The 18,727-nt window shown below is 45.1% G+C and overlaps 1 protein-coding gene across 4 annotated transcripts in view; it reads left to right on the forward strand.

The window, feature by feature from the left end:
• The window catches only part of CTDP1 (CTD phosphatase 1), an 80,807-nt gene that overhangs the window by 33,855 nt on the left and 28,225 nt on the right, over positions 1–18,727 (forward strand). For 2 of the 4 annotated variants that reach the window (XM_087439378.1, XM_004422652.3), the window contains exon 11: positions 7,989–8,151. The exons of the other annotated variants lie outside the window; for them this stretch is intronic. In XM_087439378.1, the coding sequence (XP_087295504.1) occupies positions 7,989–8,151 (163 nt within the window). The remainder of the gene's footprint in view (positions 1–7,988; positions 8,152–18,727) is intronic. 4 annotated transcript variants of the gene reach the window in all.

Consider the following 18,727-nt stretch of genomic DNA (forward strand, 5'->3'; position numbering starts at 1 on the left):
ATGTTTAAACCGTCAGAGGGAGATGGGGGCGATTGAGGATGGGCGTCGCCGGGAGAGGCTTCCCCAGCAGCGCAGATGAGGTGGGGGACACCAGAAAGGAGCCTCGGCCACAACCAGTGCAGGAAATAGTTGTTCCTGCAGGAAATGTATTCTGATTCTCCTGATTTCTTCTGTTTCATGTCCTGTACTTCCATAAGAACAGTGGTGTGACCCTCTCTGTTGATTTCACCACTGTCTGGAGCAGACAGCTAGAGCCCGGTGGCTGTGATGGCCGAGCCCCTGAGGGTGGCAGGTGGTGGTGAGAGGTGCTCCTGGCTCCTCTTCGGCGTCCCCTGGACCCAGTGGGGATGTCGTGACACCATGAGGTTGGTGGTCCTAAGTAAGAGAGGAGAATCAAGCCTCAGCTGGGTAGCTGGGCTGTGGGACCAAAGAGGGGAAGGGCCTGAGGTGAATCTGGGGTTTCCGATTCTGATAACAAGAATGGTGACACAGCCACAAAGGTGAGAGTGTTTCCAGTTTTTAGGAAGTTGTCCTATTATGGACTTAACCTTTCAGTGTTAACATATTTCTTCTTTTGACTCAATCAGTTCCAGCCTTATAGCAGAATTGACAGACCCCTAGACCACCTTGAGATGGTCACTGCCTGGATTAACTTAAATGACTATTAATGTGTCATGTCTAGTAAAACAATCTTATGATCCATAACATTTAAAAATGGGGGAATACAAAAAGGACTTATGCCAGCAGTGACTAGAATTCCCCTCTCGGAGCCTTGCATTTCGCTGGCATCTCAGTGGTTATGGGGTTGAGATTTCTGTCCTAGGTTGTGTTCTATAGCATATTATGACTTGAATTATTGGAAGTGTGAGGACAGGAAAGATCTGTGCATTACAGTTATAATACAGAAATGTAGTTCTTAAATTGCAGTTTTACACTGATGCTTACATAATTTAAAACAGTCACAAAATCAGTACTGTACTGACGTTTACATGAGCAATTCCTCTGTATTAGAGTCTGCTTTTCATATTGTGAAATAAAATCACAAACCTTTGGCGTGTTTCTCTTAAATGTGAAGAACAAAGGCATGTTGTCTTAAACTGTTTGTTTTAAAATGTTTAAAAATTAGGTACAGAAATGGTTTTGGGATTATTCAGCCTTGCTCGAAATAAGTAGCAGTAGGCTAGGAATTTCTAAGATAAGTGAGAAGAAGTAAGTGTTGTCTGCAAACAGACTTGCAGATGCTAAGTTAAACTTGAATAAAGTTGCACACCACTTTTTTACTTGTATAACACTAATAATCAGGCAACAGATAACCACATATTTTTTCTGAAATGTGTATAATTTATGTGAACAGCAGTGATTCCATTTCAGATGACACCATAAAGAAACAAATGCTTCAGCTCTGCCTGTCTTCTGAAGAAAACACACATGTGGCTGTAGTTTTTTCTAATGAGTTGACTTGTGATGAAATTCTTCTTCTTTGCACTTGAAAGTGTGATTTCCACCAAAATATTAATTTTCTTGTTATTGCTAGCCCACTTAGGTGTATGAAAGGATATTAATATACTTCATTGAATCATGAGTCACATAAACTTCGTAATAGAAAGCAGCATTGCGATACCCAAACCCTCGTGTTATCTCGTTGTTTATCATGTGACAGGCTTCTTCTAAATAACCTTTGTCACGTTAATTATGCTCTGTTTCTCTCCTCACTTGTATATACAGGAAACTGTACGTTCTCCTAAAATGAATATTGGTACAGCTTGTTGATAGTTCTGTTTTTAAAATCGATGAGATGACCAGTTTTATAGAAAAAAGGGATCCCTCTCTTAGCACCCCACAGTCTGAGCAGCAGTAGAACTCTGAGAAGATAGGGACGTGTAGACCGGGGGCATGTTCTCCTGGGCTTTCTGCATCTATGTGGATGTGGAAACATCCCTGGTAGAATCCTGGTGAAAGCCAGGGCCAAGGTAGACTTGACCTTTTCTGAAGGGTGAGGTGATCCCATGTGGTTCATCTTAACAGCTTTCAGTAAACATTTGCTTTTCATTTAAACCTAGAGCCTTCCACCATTTATTTGATTTCATGTTTTACCCAGACACATCCATGTCCTTAGTCCATCTGTCCACACGGGCCTACCCAACATCTGCAGGAGATCTGCATCTGTACGATCAGCAGCCTCAAAGGCAAGGTGTCCAAACTGCCATGTCCTTGGAACTGTGGACTGCGAGCCCCGCCAGCCACTGCCTCAGGGCGCTTGTCAGCCCTTTGCTCCTGCTGGTCCTACAGCGAGAAGTGGCCCCACACCTGTGTGTCGAGGGCTGCAGGAGTGGGAGCCCCATTCTCCTCGGCCCTGTTCTGTGCCTTGAACCCCACACAGACCCTATCATGACAGGGTACCTGGAGCTGTAAGGTGGTTACTTCATTCCTATGTGCTCCTCTGACTGAAGGTTCTGAAAATTGTAAATTTCTGTGACTCTTTCTTTGGTATTTTTGGGTCTGGGCTAGGGTGCTGGCTCATCTGGGGGATTTGGAATCAGAGGTCCTTGGTGAGTGTGTAATGGAACTCTTCCTGGCTGGTGTCAGCATGCGTAAGAACGTTCCCTCTTCCACAAGAATTCTGTGTGCAGAACGCTTAGGGAGACATTGGAAGTAAGCAGGCTTCATCTGGTTGGTGGGTGCAGTCTATCTCAGCAACATCAGTTCAGAGCTCACCCTGTGTTAAGGCCAGGGTAAGAGCTGCCTACCTGATGGGCGAAGCTCCCAGGGGTGGTCACTGCGCCTAAACCTTGACTTGTCGCAGGCGACAACGCCAGGGAGGCGTCTGAGGTGAAGATGAGAGGTCCTGGTTTGAGGGCATTCTGCATGGGACACCAGGACCATGGCGGAGCCCTGGGACTCGCAGCATTGTCAGGATGTTTCCCTGCATGGACAGCATGTGAAATGCTGAGTTCCTTTTTATTTATCCATCATTACTCTGTGCTACTATGAACATTTGATTTTTTTTAAATTAACGGTTTTATTTTGAGACAATTGTAGATTCACAGGCAGTTGTGAGAGATAACACAGAGACATCCCGTGTGCCCTTTACCCGCTTCCCCCAATGGTAGCATCTTGCAAAACTGCAACCCAGTCTCACAGCCAGGATGCTGACTCTGATACGGTCCAGACACGGGGCATCCTTCACCTCCAGGGCCTCCTGCTGCTATTTTATAGCCACAGCCATCTGCATCTCGGCCAGCTCCACCCCCAGACCTCATCCTTAACCACGGATCTGTTCTCCGTCCCTATACTGCCATTGTTCCAAGAACGGTTTATAAATGGAATCATGCGGTGTGTCACGCTCACTCAGCACAGTCCCTGGAGGTTCATCCATGTCCTACTGATCAGTCATCTTTCCTTTTCACTGCTGAGTAGTAGTTCCTGGTAAGGCTGTACCCCAAACTGTTCACCCCTTGAAGGACATCTGGCTTGTGTCCAGCTTTGGGCTCTTACGAGTGGCTGCTTATAACCATTTGTGTAAGTCTCCGTGTCTGCAGCATGAGTGCCCCGGCGTGTGGTTGCTGAGTTGTGTCGCGAGTGTGTGTGCAGTGTCCTGAGAAGCTGCCCAGCTTCTTTGTAGAGTGAGGGTACCATTTGACGCTCCCCCCGCAGTGTAGAACTGTTTCTGCACCCTTGTCAGCGTTTGGTGTTCGCCGCTTTTTATCTTCGCCGCTCTGATGGGTGCGTGGCGGTGTGCTTTCAGCCTGTGTGAGCCATGTTGGACGTTTCTCGTGGGCTGCTCTGCCCACAGGGGTCCCTTCAGTGAGACATCTTCTGCCCGTTTTCACATGGAATTGTTTGTTTTTACTGGTGAGTTTGAGAATTCTTTATATATTTTAGATACTAGTCCTGTGTCAATTATGTGGCTTACAAATATTTTCTCCCACTCCACAGCTTATCTTCTTATCCTCTTAGCAGAGTCTCTGGCAGAGCAGAAGTTTTTCATTTTAGTGAGGTTCTGTTTATCCATTTTCTTTTCATGAGTTATGCGTTTGCCATCAAGTTTAACTCTCTGCCTAGTCCTAGATCCTAAAGATTTTCTCTTATGTTTTATTCTGAAGTTTTATGGTTTTATGTTTTATATTTAGTCCGTGATCCATTTTGAGTCAGTTCTGTACGAGGTGTGCAACTTTAGGTCGGGGTCTTTCTTTTTCTCCAGCACCATTTGTTGAAAAGGCTGTCTCTCCTCCATTGTCTTGTTTTTGCACTTTTGTCAAAACTCAGTTGAGTATATTTATGGGTCTGTTTCTGGGTTCTCTGTCCGTTCCATTGATCTCTGGGCATTTCTGCCTTTAAATCCTAATCTTAGGAGGAAAACATTCAGTCTTGCACCTTTAAGTACGATGTCAGCTGTAGGTTTCCTGCAGATGGTCTTGATCAGGTTGAGGAAGTTCCCGTCTGCCTATTTTTCTGTGAGTTTTCATCGTGAGTGGGTGTTGAATTTACACGTGCCTTATCTGTGTTGGTAGGCTTGTGGGCTGTCCTTTCGAGGTGTATTTCCCTTGTAGGTAGAGGAACGTCTCTCACTGCTTTCCAGACTTTGTCCTTGTCTTGAAGTTTGATTATGATGTCTCTTACTGTGGATTTGGAGGGTTTATCCTGTTTTGGATTCACTCAGCGTCTTGAATCTGAAGGTCTGCTGCCAAATTTGGGGCGTTTCCAGGTATTATTCTTCAAGTACTCTTTCAGCTCTGCCATGTTTCTCCTCTTCTGCTGGGATGCCAGTGACACGGATGTTGACTCTTGTTACCATCTCACGTGTCCCCAAAGCTGTGTTTGTTGTTTCCTTTTCAGCCTCTGTCCTCTCTGTCGTTCAGACAGAGTGATTTTTCCCAGTTCATGGCGTTGTTGCCTCCGTTGTGATGTTGAGTCCATCCACTGAGTGTTTTGTTTTGATTTTTATGTTTTTCTTTATATATTCTTGTACATTCTTCTTTGTATCTTCTGTTTCTTTGCTGAGGCTTCCTATTTGTTCATTTACTTCAAGTGTGCTATAATTGCTTGTTGAAACCTTTTATTGTGATGCTTTAAAATCTGTCAGATAATTCTGTCATCTCAGAGTCGGCATTTGCTGATGGTCTTTTTCATTCGGTTTGAGATCTTCCTGGTCTTAGTATGACGAGTGCTTTTCACTTGAAACCCGGACAGTTGCACATCTCCTTATGAGAGGGTGGACCTAATGTAAACCTTCTGTTTATCTGGCTTTCTCTGGCTCTGCTCCAGCAGCAGAGGTGGAGGCACCACCTCATTATTCCTGGGTGGGGTGGGGGGGAGTCCAGGTCCCACTCGGCCTCTGCTGACACCCAAGATGGGGGTCATTGTTACTGCTGGGCTGCCGTTGGAGTTCCAGCTCCCCCCGTGGTCACTGCTGACATGGGGCCAGGCGGGTGTCCACGTTACCACTGGGTGATGGTGAAATCTCCCAGTCACTGCAGGGTGGGGGTGGACGTCCAGGCTGCCCCCGCCACGGTCTCCACTGCGTTGGTGATTGGGGGGCTCATTACTGGCTGGCTTGGAGGAAGGTCCTGGATCCCCACTCGGCATCTCTGAGACCACTGGCAGGGTTTGGGCCTTGCCAGTGGGTGGGGGTCCTGGTTTCTGTAGTGTCGGCCGGAAGTGGAACAGTTATTGTCTGAAGGTTTTCTGTCCTCTCCTGGAGAGAGCAGGCTGCTCTTGGGGCTTTGTGTCTACCTGTTGTGTTTCTGGGTTGCCAGCCCCTGGGATGTCTGAGCAGAAGGGAACCAGAGAATCACTGCTGTGCTGCCCCTGGCCCAGGGGTCCAGCCAGGCTGCCTTCTCTCCACCTTTCTCATCTGCCATGTTTATCTGTGAAGGGTCTCGGGTTGTGTTTGTGGGAGGATGGGGAGAAGCACATCGACTCCTTTCCAGAAGTGAAAGGCCAACTTCTGATTTCAGAAACGACAATGAATCTTTTGTTTTTTTATTTCCTCTCACATGTACGTTCCTGTTTTTCAGGAGACGTGAGAGCAGCATGGTGTAGAGGGATAGAGCTGGCCCTCCAGGTGTCAGAAGCCATGAGCTTTTCCTCCTGTGGTTTTGTCTACCAGTGTTTACCATATTAGAAATTAAAACTGACACATCTTTTAAATACTCATTTATTTATTCATTCATTTTAGAATAACAATAAAACATTACATGTTAACACAATAACACTTTTTTAATGAAAAATAACTATTTCCAAAGCAAAAAGAAGTATAATGGAAAAGTGTGGCTTACTTTGCATTTTGGGGAATCTCTTTGGCTTAGTGGAGGACAGTGGTCCCCCTGCCTCTGCGTCAGCCTGTTATGATCTGTTGTCTGGCCTCCCCTACTGTGTCGCTGGAAAAGGGAGCATCTCATAGATGCCCTGAGGGGGTCTCGGGAACCCTCGATTTGGTGACTCACATGTTGTACAAGTTGAAGAGAATGTGCCTTTGCTTGTGCACGTGAAATCGGCACCCCTGTGGACGCTGGTGTGGGGGCCGCCCCCGGGCCTGCAGATCAGGTTCAGCCCCAGGCTTGAGATCAGCAGGCTCCTGGTCAGCTTCCAGAGAGGGGTATACTTGTTTTCTCACATTTCGTGTTTTGGCTAAAACTATGAAACCACTTTTCTGAAGAGAGACGGTCATACATTTGTTTTTAGTAAAAAGATAGTTTTGCCATGTTTCCATATTTATAATAGGAGCTTTCAGTGTTTGGAGCTGACGGTAAGTGGGTGTGAACTGAAGTGTACCCCAGTGTCCACTTCGGAAGATGGGATGTGAAGCACTTGAGCTGTGTTAATACTTTGTGGTGGGTGGGTCAGCAACGAGGCTAGGAACATAGTCTGACTTTTGAATAAGCAGAGATCAGCATTTTTTTAGGTAGTCTTTGTATTCCTGGGTGAAAAAAATCTTACCTTCATTAGATGACATGTGGTTAGCCTAATACAATTGCTTCTTTCTAATTCTGTAGTTTGGACTTTAATACCCCCATTTTCTTCACAACATTTCAGTACGTTGTCTTTAGTGTCTTGGCGAGTGAGCATGTGGTTGGTGATGGCAGTGAGGTGCTAGAGGCTTCCTCGTCTGGTTCCCAACCCCACAGAGCAACTGACTCTAGAAACTGCCACTCCAAGGAGAGCATGACTGCAGCTTTCACGGAGAATCCCGTTAAATTATGCAGCACGCTCATGAGACCTGACATGAGGAGATAAAGTGTGTCTGTGGAGGGAAGCTTTAAGAGACTTGGAGATGGAACTATAATTGTGATGTCATAGAAGAGTCACTGTGACGTGAGCTTGGTGTTGGCCCTAGGACAGAGGCATCCTTGAAATGAAAGGTCGCTTTTTCTTGCAGTGACATTTACTCGTTCCTCTGCAGACATCATCTTGAATTCTCTGTCCCTGTCCTTCGTGGGCATATGACTGACTTCAGCCCAGTGCATCCATTTCTTAAATTCACAATCACATTTTTTTTCTGTTTTTTTGTAGCCTGGATAGTATAGAAATGGTTTGTTTGGTTTTTGGTTTTTTTTTTTTAAATCTTACAGCTTGCTTGACCTTATTTTGAGGATAAATAACATTTCCCGCTAGTTTCTAGGAAACTGTTCATCATCATCTCTCTTCACATTTTGCCCTTTGTTCTAAAATGAGCAGAGCCAAATGGATGCTCTCTGTGAACAGTGGTGGTTTTGTTGACAAAAGAAGGTAGGTGTTAGCTTTCAGCAGGAGGAAACGTAAGCATGATTGGTCACGCAGCCTGGCTCAACTAGCAGAGATTTGATTTAGTAAACAAACTCTGAAAAAGCATAACGAGGTTGACAAGACATGATGTTTTTTCATAAGTAAAATATTCTCTGTTTGTATTTATTTGTTTACCTATTCCAAGAGTCAGGAATCTGATTCAGTGCTGAAAAGGTGAATTCAAACTGACTTTCCTCATGTGGGACCTATAAAATTCATTTCAGAGTTGTTCAGCCACATCAACAGCAGATGTTTGGTGAAGAGTTGCCAGATAATCAAGATGGAGAGCAGCCTGGTCCTTCTAGAAGAAAGCGACAGCCCAGCATGTCAGAGACAATGCCGCTGTACACACTGTGTAAGGAGGATTTAGAGAGTATGGACAAAGAGGTGAGACACCCGACATGCCAGGACCCCGTGCCCGCAGGCAGCGGCCGTCATCCTGGTGGCCAGCACCGCTAGAACCTTACGCACCCGCATGTCCCAGGTAGAGCTGAAGTTCTGTGCTCACACTCTTGTGTGTGGTTCTGGACTAGCACTTTTGTTTTCACTAAAATTGATTTACAACCGTAGTAAGTGATGTGTCGGCAACATTTGGCAATAAGTACACTTTAAAAGGCAGGTTTTTGATTCTATTGGTGGGGCTGACTGAGTGGTTTTGTACCTCCCTCTCCATTCCCTCCCCAACCCCAAGGGCACATGGCAACATCTGGAGTTGTCATTAATAAGGGGTGCTCCTGACATCGAATGGGTGGGCCAGGGATGCTGCTGAGCAGTCCACAGTGTCCAGGACAGCCCCCCACAATGTCAGCGGTGCCAAGGGGGAGACACCCTAGATCACTGCCCTCTCAGGTGTACATAGATTTTTAAAACACACACAAATTATGACTGTCAATTTATTGTGGTATCTTGTTACGCCATTAGATAGTTTTAGGCAATACAGGTGGAATTTGTTTTTTTCAAATGCTCAATTGTGGGACTAATGATAATAGGACCCCATATCTGTTTTGAATTGGAGATTAAATACAGTGGGGATTTTCATTAGGACCAAAACCCAGCTAAACTACAAATAACCTTGTAAAGTTGGTATTGTCATCTGTCTCCTGGTTCGTCTTTAAAGATGACAGAAGCTTACCCATCAGCCTGTCCTTAGTCCCACTTGCCTTCTGTCCTGTGGGGCCCTCCCCCTAGGCCCTGTACGCCCCTCATCTCCCATCACCAGCCAGGCCCCTTGAGAGAAGGGGCAAGCCTGTTGGGTCTGTGTGTGTGGGCGGTTTGTACCTCCTTCTTGGGCTGACCGTTCTCTGCAAGGACCGTTGTAGAAAAGCGCATCACTCACCCTGAGTCATCGCAGCTCCTCCTGGAGCCCCAGCCAGGCCCCTGCTCAGGACGGAAGCTGTCCTTCTCCCCTCACATCTTCATCCCAGAGGCAGATAACCAGCCAAAGCTCCTCACCCATTTGGTGCTGTGCTGCTGTGTGGGTAGAAATTGTTCTTGGTTTTCATGGGGAATGCTGGGGAAAGCGCTTAAGTAAGAAAACAGCATTTCAGCTTATTTTCAACAGCAGCAGAAAAATGTAAATGGTTATATTCAGTGTAGAATCTTACCAGCAACTCATATTTTCATCTTCAGGCGACAGTTTGTCTTGTGAGGATTAAACCCTGTTTTCAGATGTGCCAAATTCCTCTGTTTGCCATTTTGTCTTTTTGAACACTCAGCTGGTCCACATGCTGTTTTTTTGTTTCATAAAAATGTTTTCTCTAAATTTTCTCAATGCTACTTCTTTATCTCCAAGTCCAGACTACTTGATGTAGGAAGCTGTCTGCTTAGGGGGCGCTGGGAGGAGACAACAGCAGTACCCTCACTTCTCTCCTCCTGGCCACCCCTCCAGTCCTCCCAGTGGGTCAGGGGGTGTTGTGTTTACTGCTGCAACCCGTGCAGAGATACAGTCCAGTTTGTCAGGCAGAAAGTCAACTTAAAAGCAAATTCACCCATTTTATTCTCAAAATGAGTTTATTCAGGAATAGCCAAAAGAATTGCAATTCGGGATGTGCATGCTACAGCAAACCATAGGCAAATGCAGACAACAGAGGAGGGGGGCTGCTTTTATAGAGAAAAGGAGGAGTGGGGAGGGGCTGCTGTAAAGAAAGGCCACTGGGGGAGAGTGACAGTTCAGGGCAGCAATGGCTTCTCATTGGCTGATCTGTGGCATCTCTGATTGGCTGGGCTGTTGCCGGGTGGGGCGAGGAATCTTTCTTCAGTGGTAAAGTGAGTTGTACTTCCTGCTAGAGATGCAAGTGATGATAGAGCATGAGAGCTCCCCCTACAGGCCTTCTCAACTCCAGTTTAGTTAAAGATTTCTCTTATTAATTTCCATATTTTCCTCTTTTGGTCAAGATTTTTCTCTGAAAGCATCGCTGATCAACAGTCACATTCTCTGCATGTAATGGTCTTGTACCTCAGAGCCAGAAGGGACCTTTCCTCGTTGTTGTGTACCATGTTGGAGGGAAGGTGCACAGTGGTTAGAAACCGTTTACGCCACATTTGAGTAACAAGGAAGGTTAGGAGGGAGAACTCGCAGGCGTTTCTTATTCGAAGTCTATATTTCTCCAAGGTTGTAGACATTGGAGATCATCTGGAAGTGCTGAGTCAGCATCACCTTATTGGGCATGTCATTTTTACAGAGGTTGGAGGCAATAGGTACAGAAGCTCACACAAGTATACGGAGTAAGATTAAGAGCAATACTTATAAGCCCAGTGTGCAGGATGGTTCTAGACCAGGAGCCCACACCTGGAGGTAACCAGCTGAATAAATTGCCTGGATTATTAGGTGTAATTTGTTGTAGCCAGTGTGCTTGCCCTCTAATCTTACGTAATTGGGTTTCCACTTCCCCAGAGGCATCTGTCCACGTGCGGCAGGAGGTGTTCACCATTGCACAGACACCTTCTTACTCAGCAAGTAGGTAATCAAGGGCTATATGATTATCCAAAACTACCTTGGCCAATGAGTTAAGCTGCCACTGCTGAGCTGTGGAGTTGGCCAGCTCTTCTAGTGTCGGGGACAGGTTCCTGACCATTTGTTCATTGGCACTCACTGCAATCCACGAGATGAAGGCTCTTCCCGCGGAGGCAAACCCAGAGTCATGTCCGCGTCCTGGAAGTTCTCATTGAGGGCAACCATGAAGATTCAATGCGAGAGACCAATGAGAAGTCTCTGGTTATGCAGAGAACAGAACAGTGAAGACGGCAAGGGCACACTGTCTTTGTATTCTCCAGCTGTCAAGGCAATGAGTTGCCCAAGGATAGAGGCCATTACTAAAACCTCCACAGATGAAGACATAACCAGGGGGTGTGCCTAAGACCCCTGCGTAAGTGATATCATCTGTAGACTTGTTTATCAGCATAGAGGCGTTAGCATTATATCACCAAGGCTGAGATACTATGTTGTTACACACCGAGAGGTTGCATATATACGTGGGTATATCAAGAAATTTACAAATGGCCTGGGTTACATTGGTGGCCCCACAGAATTTTTCATACAAATATTCAAAAGATCTTGTTTCCCCCCCACCCCCAAGTCTGGATCAAATTAAAGCAAGGAATGAGTTTAGCTGGGCTTAGCACCCTGACTCAGTAAAATGGGGAGGCAAATCAATTTAGACAGAGAACAACATCTGGAATCCCAGTGAAATTACTTATAGGGTGAACTAAGGAGTCATTACTGTTGGGTCATTGGGCAGACTGAGGTTTCTGATGGCAAATTCAGCAATCAGAGAGGTTTCCCCCTTTCACAAGGGGTTGGGTAATGCAAACAAGGACATCATCCTTCCAGGAAAGACAGGGAGAAAGCAAAATAAGAAACAACAGTGGGAAGAGGGAATACAGGCCTGGTCCAGTCGTTGGGGAAAGCTGGCTGCCTCAGATGCTGGCTGCTTCTCTTCCTAGCGATCTGGATTCTCCAGTGTTTGTTCAGGACCAGGTGTCAGGTGGAGCCTTCTTCAGCTCTGAGATGTGCACCCAAGGCTAGAGTCCCTGAGGTTTGGCTGCCGTCTGGGTAGTGAGAAGGGCCTACTATAGTCCCTTCCAAGGAGATTTCAAGGGCAGTAAAATTGAAAACGTCAGTTTGGAGTATTGTAGCCAGACATTTAAGGAAACTAGAAGAATTTAGGATCCAGTCCAGCTTACAGGTATAACAAAACCTTGAAGACAATTAATAGGATTAGAATTTAATATCTACAAAAGTGCAAACAATTTCTCTCTCCGCAGTAACCCCCATTTTTAAAATAATTATAGTAAAAGTAATCTGTATTACACTTGGCCTGATTGTATGTAAATGCAGCAAAAATAGTGATTCACCATATAAGCTCTTTTTTAAGATTGCTTTGCTGAAACTGTGTAAGCAAGGTACTAGGCTGGTTTTTCAGTTTCTTAAAGCTGTCAGTCATATCTGAGTCTGTGTACATCTTTCTTGAATATAACATTCTAGTCAATGCCTTGGTAATGTAGCCAATATTTCCAAATGTGTTTTGTTACAAGGAGAACAGACCTTCACTGAGCCCATGCAAATACATCCATTGTCATGAAAAGAGTACTCAAGAGTTTCCAAATTCAGGAGGGATCAGGCAGAGAGAAAAAGATAAATGGTTTCAACCCTTGTTGCAAAGATACACTTTACCAATTGCTTTAAGTTGTAAATAGCTTAAAGGAGAGGAGAAAAGGGGTCCTTTACATCTGGAAAACAAAACATTAAAGCAGTCAGCCTTTCACTTGAGTTCCAGAAACTCACACCCAGTTTGGTGTTCGGGTCTTAAAGTTATCAACACCTGCACTCCGAGTACTTGTCAAAGTTGTCAACACCTGCACTCCGAGTACTTGTCAAAGTTGCCCAAGAATCTCTGTGAAAATGAAACATTTGTAAAAGCCTCAGAGTTAAATGGTAACTGTCTGTAACTGGCAAAAGGCCTTTTTAAAAAAAGGCAATGGGTAAATACAATTGACAAGAAAATTTGGGTATTTTTGTGACATACATTTTAGATAGTAACTAGAATTACAGGTAATAACATTATATTAGGACATATCAGATTTTTAGGAATTCTATAAAATGACTAGAACATTTCTTAGTAACATTCACTTGTACAGTATAACCTAAAAAGGTTTATTATCGCTTACTTGACCATGCTTCTATGTAATTTGACATATCAAATAAGGCTAATTAGTGTAATCTCTCTCTTTTTATAAGGAGAGGGAATAAATCTTTTGAGATGTCCCAGGTGCCCCTTGCAAAATGTGAAAGTAACATCCTGGTTGAAAAAAATGTCATTTAGAATTTGAATATTTTGGGAAGCTTGTCAAAAATATTAAACGTTTAGACACTTGACCGAAGCAGATCACAGATCATTATGAAATAATACTTAAGTATCTGTTTGACCAACGTAACAATAACAAGTTTCAAAGGCAAATACAAAAGGTTATATAGTTGTAAGCAAAACTTAACTCTTTTAATGTTAAGAAGACTCAGTTTTCTTAAGTAATTAAAGACCTGATAAAAACCACGGGAAATTATTTTGATAAAACACAAAATCTGTTTTCTAGGCATATTGCTTAAAGATAAAGAAGCTTTCAGAATCTGTTACACCAGCAGACTCATAGCCCTGGAAACCTTGTCCTTTAAACAGAAAAGAAAGCCAAATTTTAATTATGCATCAGCTTATTTTGATATTAAAATTCATTCACGCCAATCTTAGCCAGTCCTAACTACTCATAAAATTCTTTTCCCTCAACAGAATGCATTTTCATTCCTCTTTTTGTTGAGGAAGATTAGCCCTGAGCTAACATCTGTTGCCAATCCTCCTCTTTTTGCTGAGGAAGATTAGCTCTGGGCTAACATCCCTGTCCATCATCCTCTACTTTACATGGGACGCCTCCACAGCATGGCTTGACAAGCGGTGCATCCATCTGTGCTCAGGATCTGAACTTGCGAACTCTGGGCCTCTGAACCGAAACATGCAAACTTAACCCCTGCACCACCAGGCCAGCCCCCTTTATATTTTCTTTTAATGAAATACACATCCTACTTTCCTTGCATACAGAGATGTTTCCCTTTTATTTCTAGTAGCTTTAGTTACATATATTAGACTTTTTAACTCTTAGAATTTCCAATTCCGAGTAAAAACTAAGAAGTAAGCGCTCGTGAACTATATTAGCATTTGCGGCTTGGTGAACTTCAGATACCTTTTATAAAGTTCTCGAAACACGCCTTCTTCTTTCATAGAAGATTTCGCAGTGTGGCATGAAACATGTTCAGTAATAGATTCAAATATGTTTAGTTTCTCTGCCATAGGAAGCCAAAAGTAGATAAACCTATATTCAATAATTAATGTTTTAGTATTATATCTTGTTTGGAAAATGATTTGGGTATTCAGTTATTTAGTTTAACTCAGTATAAACTTTGATCTTATTTACATTTATTTTAATTACTTTTAACAATCATGCTTAGATTAGACATTAAATAGCCAACCATCATCTTAAGTTACTTTCTTGCTGACAAATTCTGAAACGGAGACAGCATGAGCCCACTTGACTAGTAAACCCAGGCAGAGAATAAAGTTGCACATTTACATTTGCTTTACACCAATACTAACAACTCTGAAGACAAGCCTGTTGTTATTTACACCAACAACCTTAAGCTAGCTTTTACTTACTAAAGGTTAATCCTAGATCACGTGAACCTGAAAAGCATTTAAGTTAGTTTCTATTACATTTTTGGGATTTAGGAATGCTTAATTTATAAGTGCTTAATTTCAAGCAAATTAAATAGATCTTTTTACAAATCAGTTCTACCAATACAATCCAAAGGTAGAAAAATACCACATCTCTGTAACGTAAATACATATGCACATAAACACACATAAACAGAAGTCTCCTAGCTTTCGCTTTAAAACATTTAGCAGTGTCTCAGGTACAGAACTCAAGAATGGCTGAATCCAGACTGTGTTTCTGACGGATGGACTCAGGTGAGGGTACTTGTTCAGATGGCCAAAGTCTTTACTCAAGATTTCCTTGTGCGTGCTGTTCTGATCCCTTTCGAGCTGTTTGGAGTCGTTTTGTCTATTATCAGAAGTCTAGGGTAATTGCTATTTAAATTTTTCCTTCTAGTTGTTTCTTTGCTCCAGTTGACATAGAGTAGTAATTAGGGGTTTGAATCCTCAGGGGGTCTGATTTTAAAGGGGCAGGTTTTCCCAGAGGGGAGGAGAGGAAGGTGGTACTGGGAGCAGAGCCTGGGGACAAAGTGGCTGCCAGGGCAGAACCTGAGACAAGGAGTCTGGGAGACAACAAGATGGCGCCCGAGACAGAGGAATGGGGGGAGCAGCAGGCTTCAGAAGCCATTTTGTTCTCCCTCAGTGTTTTTGGTTGTTTTGGCTAATTTAGACAAGGTATGTTGTTGTGAGTCGATTTTAGAGCTTTGTGTGCGTCTGAAAGCCTCCAGGTACCAGTGAAAATAGACATACCATTTATTTTGCTTAATTTTAGAGCTGCGGTCTTTCAATTTGGTTTTAAGAAAAGAGAGTTTGGGGAGATCGAAAGTTCCCCATAATGGCCATTGCAATTCCGGGCTGCTTTTGATCTGTATGGCCCACTTAGTTGAAAACGCACATGTAAGGGGCCCAGAGTTCTTAAACGTAAACCCTACCAGGGTCCCTGAAAGAGAGGTTTCCCTCAGAACATTTAGATGACTAGGATCCCATTTCTGAAATTTCCTCTGAAAACCCAAGAAAGTTGCTAGTGTCCTAGCGCTATTCTCAAAGGGAATCTGAAAACAAAAGAAAAACTGGATTTTCAGCAGCCCAAGCCCCGAAAGGAGCAGTGCTACCCTCAGAAAACTACCGAGTACTCACCAAGGATAATGCCTTGAACCTGTAGGACAGAGCCTCTCCCCATCCCGAATACAGTCTGCGAGCTCAGAACACAGAGAGAGTGGAGCTCGAAACCCGAGAGGAGACTCACTGCACCGAAAGCAGGTGGCAACTCACAGACACAGTGAGCACAGGGGGCTCCGTGCATGCACCTCTCTTGATCCTGGGGGTCACCGTCCCTCAGGAGTCACCTCCTTTGGATCCCACTTTCCTGACACCAAATAAGTCAACTTAAAAAGCAAATTCGTCAGTTATTTTATCCTCAAAATGAGTTTATTCGGGAATAACCAAAAGAATTGCAATTCGGGATGTGCATGCTATGGCAACCCATAGGCAAATCCAGACAACAAGGAGGGGGGACTGCTTTTTTAGAGCGGAGGAGGAGTGGGAAGGGGCTGCTCTGAAGGAAGTCCACGGGGGAGAGTGCCAGTTCAGGGCAGCAACGGCTTCTCATTGGCTGAGCTGTGGCGTTTCTCGTTGGCCGGGCTGCGGCGTTTCTCGTTGGCTGGGCTGCGGCGTTTCTCGTTGGCTGGGCTGTTGCCAGGTGGGGAGAGAAATCTTCCCACAGTAGGAAAGTAGTTGTACTTCCTGTGGGAGATGCTGGCGTTCTCTCTTCCCATTTGGTGTCATTGATGATGTGATGGAGGTGAGAGCCCCCCCCACAGGTTTTCCTGACTCCAGTTTAGTTCAGGTTTCTTTTATTAATTTCCGCAAGTGATAATTTCAACTCTTGTTTGAGCCATATCAAAGGGGATGAAATCTTAATGTGAAATAAAACTGTTAAATGCAACTTCCGGTCACTCTGAAACCTGATCTTTCTTTCAGAAATAAGAATCAGCCTTAAGATGTTAGATTTGTCTCTTCAGGAACAAGAGATATTGACAGAGAGAGGCCTGGACTGTGGAGTCCAGTGAGCACTGGGGCTGCTTTGTAAATGGGAGGGAGAATAGGGGGTTTTGTATTGAGTGATGTTCAGGGAGTTCCGCTTGATTCCCAGTGGCCTTGGGGCCCAGAGAGAAACTGCGCTCTCCGGCACTGACAGCGCGGGTGTCAGGTGACCTGGGAAGTGGAAGGGTGTGGTCAGCGCTTCTGCCAGAACTGGAGCTGACCCTCCACCCCCGCTTCTCTTCAGGGGCTCCTGGTTCTTGGGGCGCTATGGACATCCCCATCTTCCCTGTGCGGGGTGAGGGCTGCGGGGGGTTAGAATTCAGAAGCTGTTGGAATTCAGAGAAGAGAGGGGAGGGGGACGTGCCTGGGAGGGGCAGTCGATGCTGGCCATGTCCCCTTGTCTGCAGCTGTGCCTGGAGCAGACCTGGGCTGTCATCCCCAAGGCCGCATCAGGTAGGGAACTGTCCCCAAGGAGTCGCAGCGGGCTGTGGAGGCCAGAGAGGCTTTAGCTCTTTAAAATTTAGTAAAACAGGATGATTCCATGCATCCTGGCTGCTGGGTGTGGGCCGCGCCAGGGCTCTGAGCCTCCGGGCAGCCCCCTCAAAGAGGACGCTCGGCTGGCTCGTGATGCAGCGGCAGCAGGTGGTCTCAGAGCAGCTTCCTCGGCTACCCAGTCGTGCCAGGTTTAAACAAGGGACATCCTGTACCGACTGCAAGCCAGCAGCCTCATCGTAGGAGGGCCCAGCTCTGTCCTTCACACAGTCTGCGCCCGAGAGGAGCAGGAGCGCTGTAGGCGTGCGACGGGCACCTTTGCAATTTGTCACTGTTGGTCAGCGTCACGGGCATGTGTGCCCCTTCTGAAAGGCCCCAGTGCCCAGAGAGTCTTAGAGAACCTCCAGAGCAGAGTCTCACTTAACCGGCCAACAGACCCACGTGGGCCCAGTGGAGAGCTGTTGTACACCAGGTTGGGACTTTTCCTGTGTCATGTTGTTTCAGCAAATGCTGATCTGGAGCCCCTGCTCTGTGAGATCTTAAAAGTGAAGTTTGAATTCTTCCTTCCTCTTCCTTGAGGCCCATGAGGGCTTCTGCACTCACACCAAGAGCTTTGGGCAGGGAGGAGAGGATTAATAAAAATCATCATAAAATAGAGGAAATGTGTAAAGATCAAATGTTCACTCCACGTGCAGCTTTCAAAGTGTGTCTTGATCTACAAGGCAGTGATTCCGAGTTCTGCTGGCACACCTCTTTCACTGAGAATAGAAGAAAAGAAGGTTTAAGCTCATAGGTAAACATTGAAATAAGTTTTAGGAGAGAATCCTAAGATGCATCTTGAAGACTGGAATAGGTCATAATAGAAAACTGCTGTGTCTCCACTAGAGTGTCAAGTTTCTTTTTCTAAAGAGATTCTTGTTCTTTTGAGATAATTCAGGATAGATTGCTTTTTCAGCTTCATTCTGATTTCTGTGGAAATTTGTATACGGTGGAGACTTAACTTAGATGGCCTACTTTTTGTGTATTCTATCTAGATTTGAAATTCAGTTATCTTTCAGTTGGCAAATTATCTTTCAGTTGAATGACAAAGCTTTTTTGCATGAGTTCCTTCAGTGGACTGTCTGCTGACAACATTTATTTTAAATACAGTTAACTTCTAGGAATCCTGAAATCTACCTTAGGTCACCTGGCGTGGTTTTGTACAATTATCAGGCAGTGTTACTTGTTTCAGTAAATGGGGCATCTGGGGGATCCTGGGAAATGTGATTGAGAAACCTGAGGTCCCCTTGCCCACCGTGCCCTGTCCTGAGGCCCCTGCACTCACCTGTGCCATGTCCTGAGGTCCCCGCACTCACCTGTGCCATGTCCTGAGGTCCCCGCACTCACCTGTGCCATGTCCTGAGGTCCTCGCACTCACCTGTGGTCTGTGTGACGTCCCCACGCTCCTCTGTGGGATAACTCCCAGCCTGTTGTAGTTGTGTCTTAGTCCACCAGAGGGGGCACTTCAGACAGACTGTGATCAGCGTTGACAGGTAACAGGTTTACAGAGTGCTTGCCCGGGGTAAACTGAGACCATGTCTGGTGGCTCCACGGCCAGGGTGTCCCGAAGCACGTGAGTCCCGCCTTCCAGGCCCAGGCACCTCTCCCGGCCCCCTGGCAGCCGTAGTCCCTTT

This window comes from Ceratotherium simum, chromosome 14 (assembly GCF_057802395.1).
Source record: "Ceratotherium simum simum isolate JZ-2026a chromosome 14, ASM5780239v1, whole genome shotgun sequence".
NCBI classification, from domain to species: domain Eukaryota; kingdom Metazoa; phylum Chordata; class Mammalia; order Perissodactyla; family Rhinocerotidae; genus Ceratotherium; species Ceratotherium simum.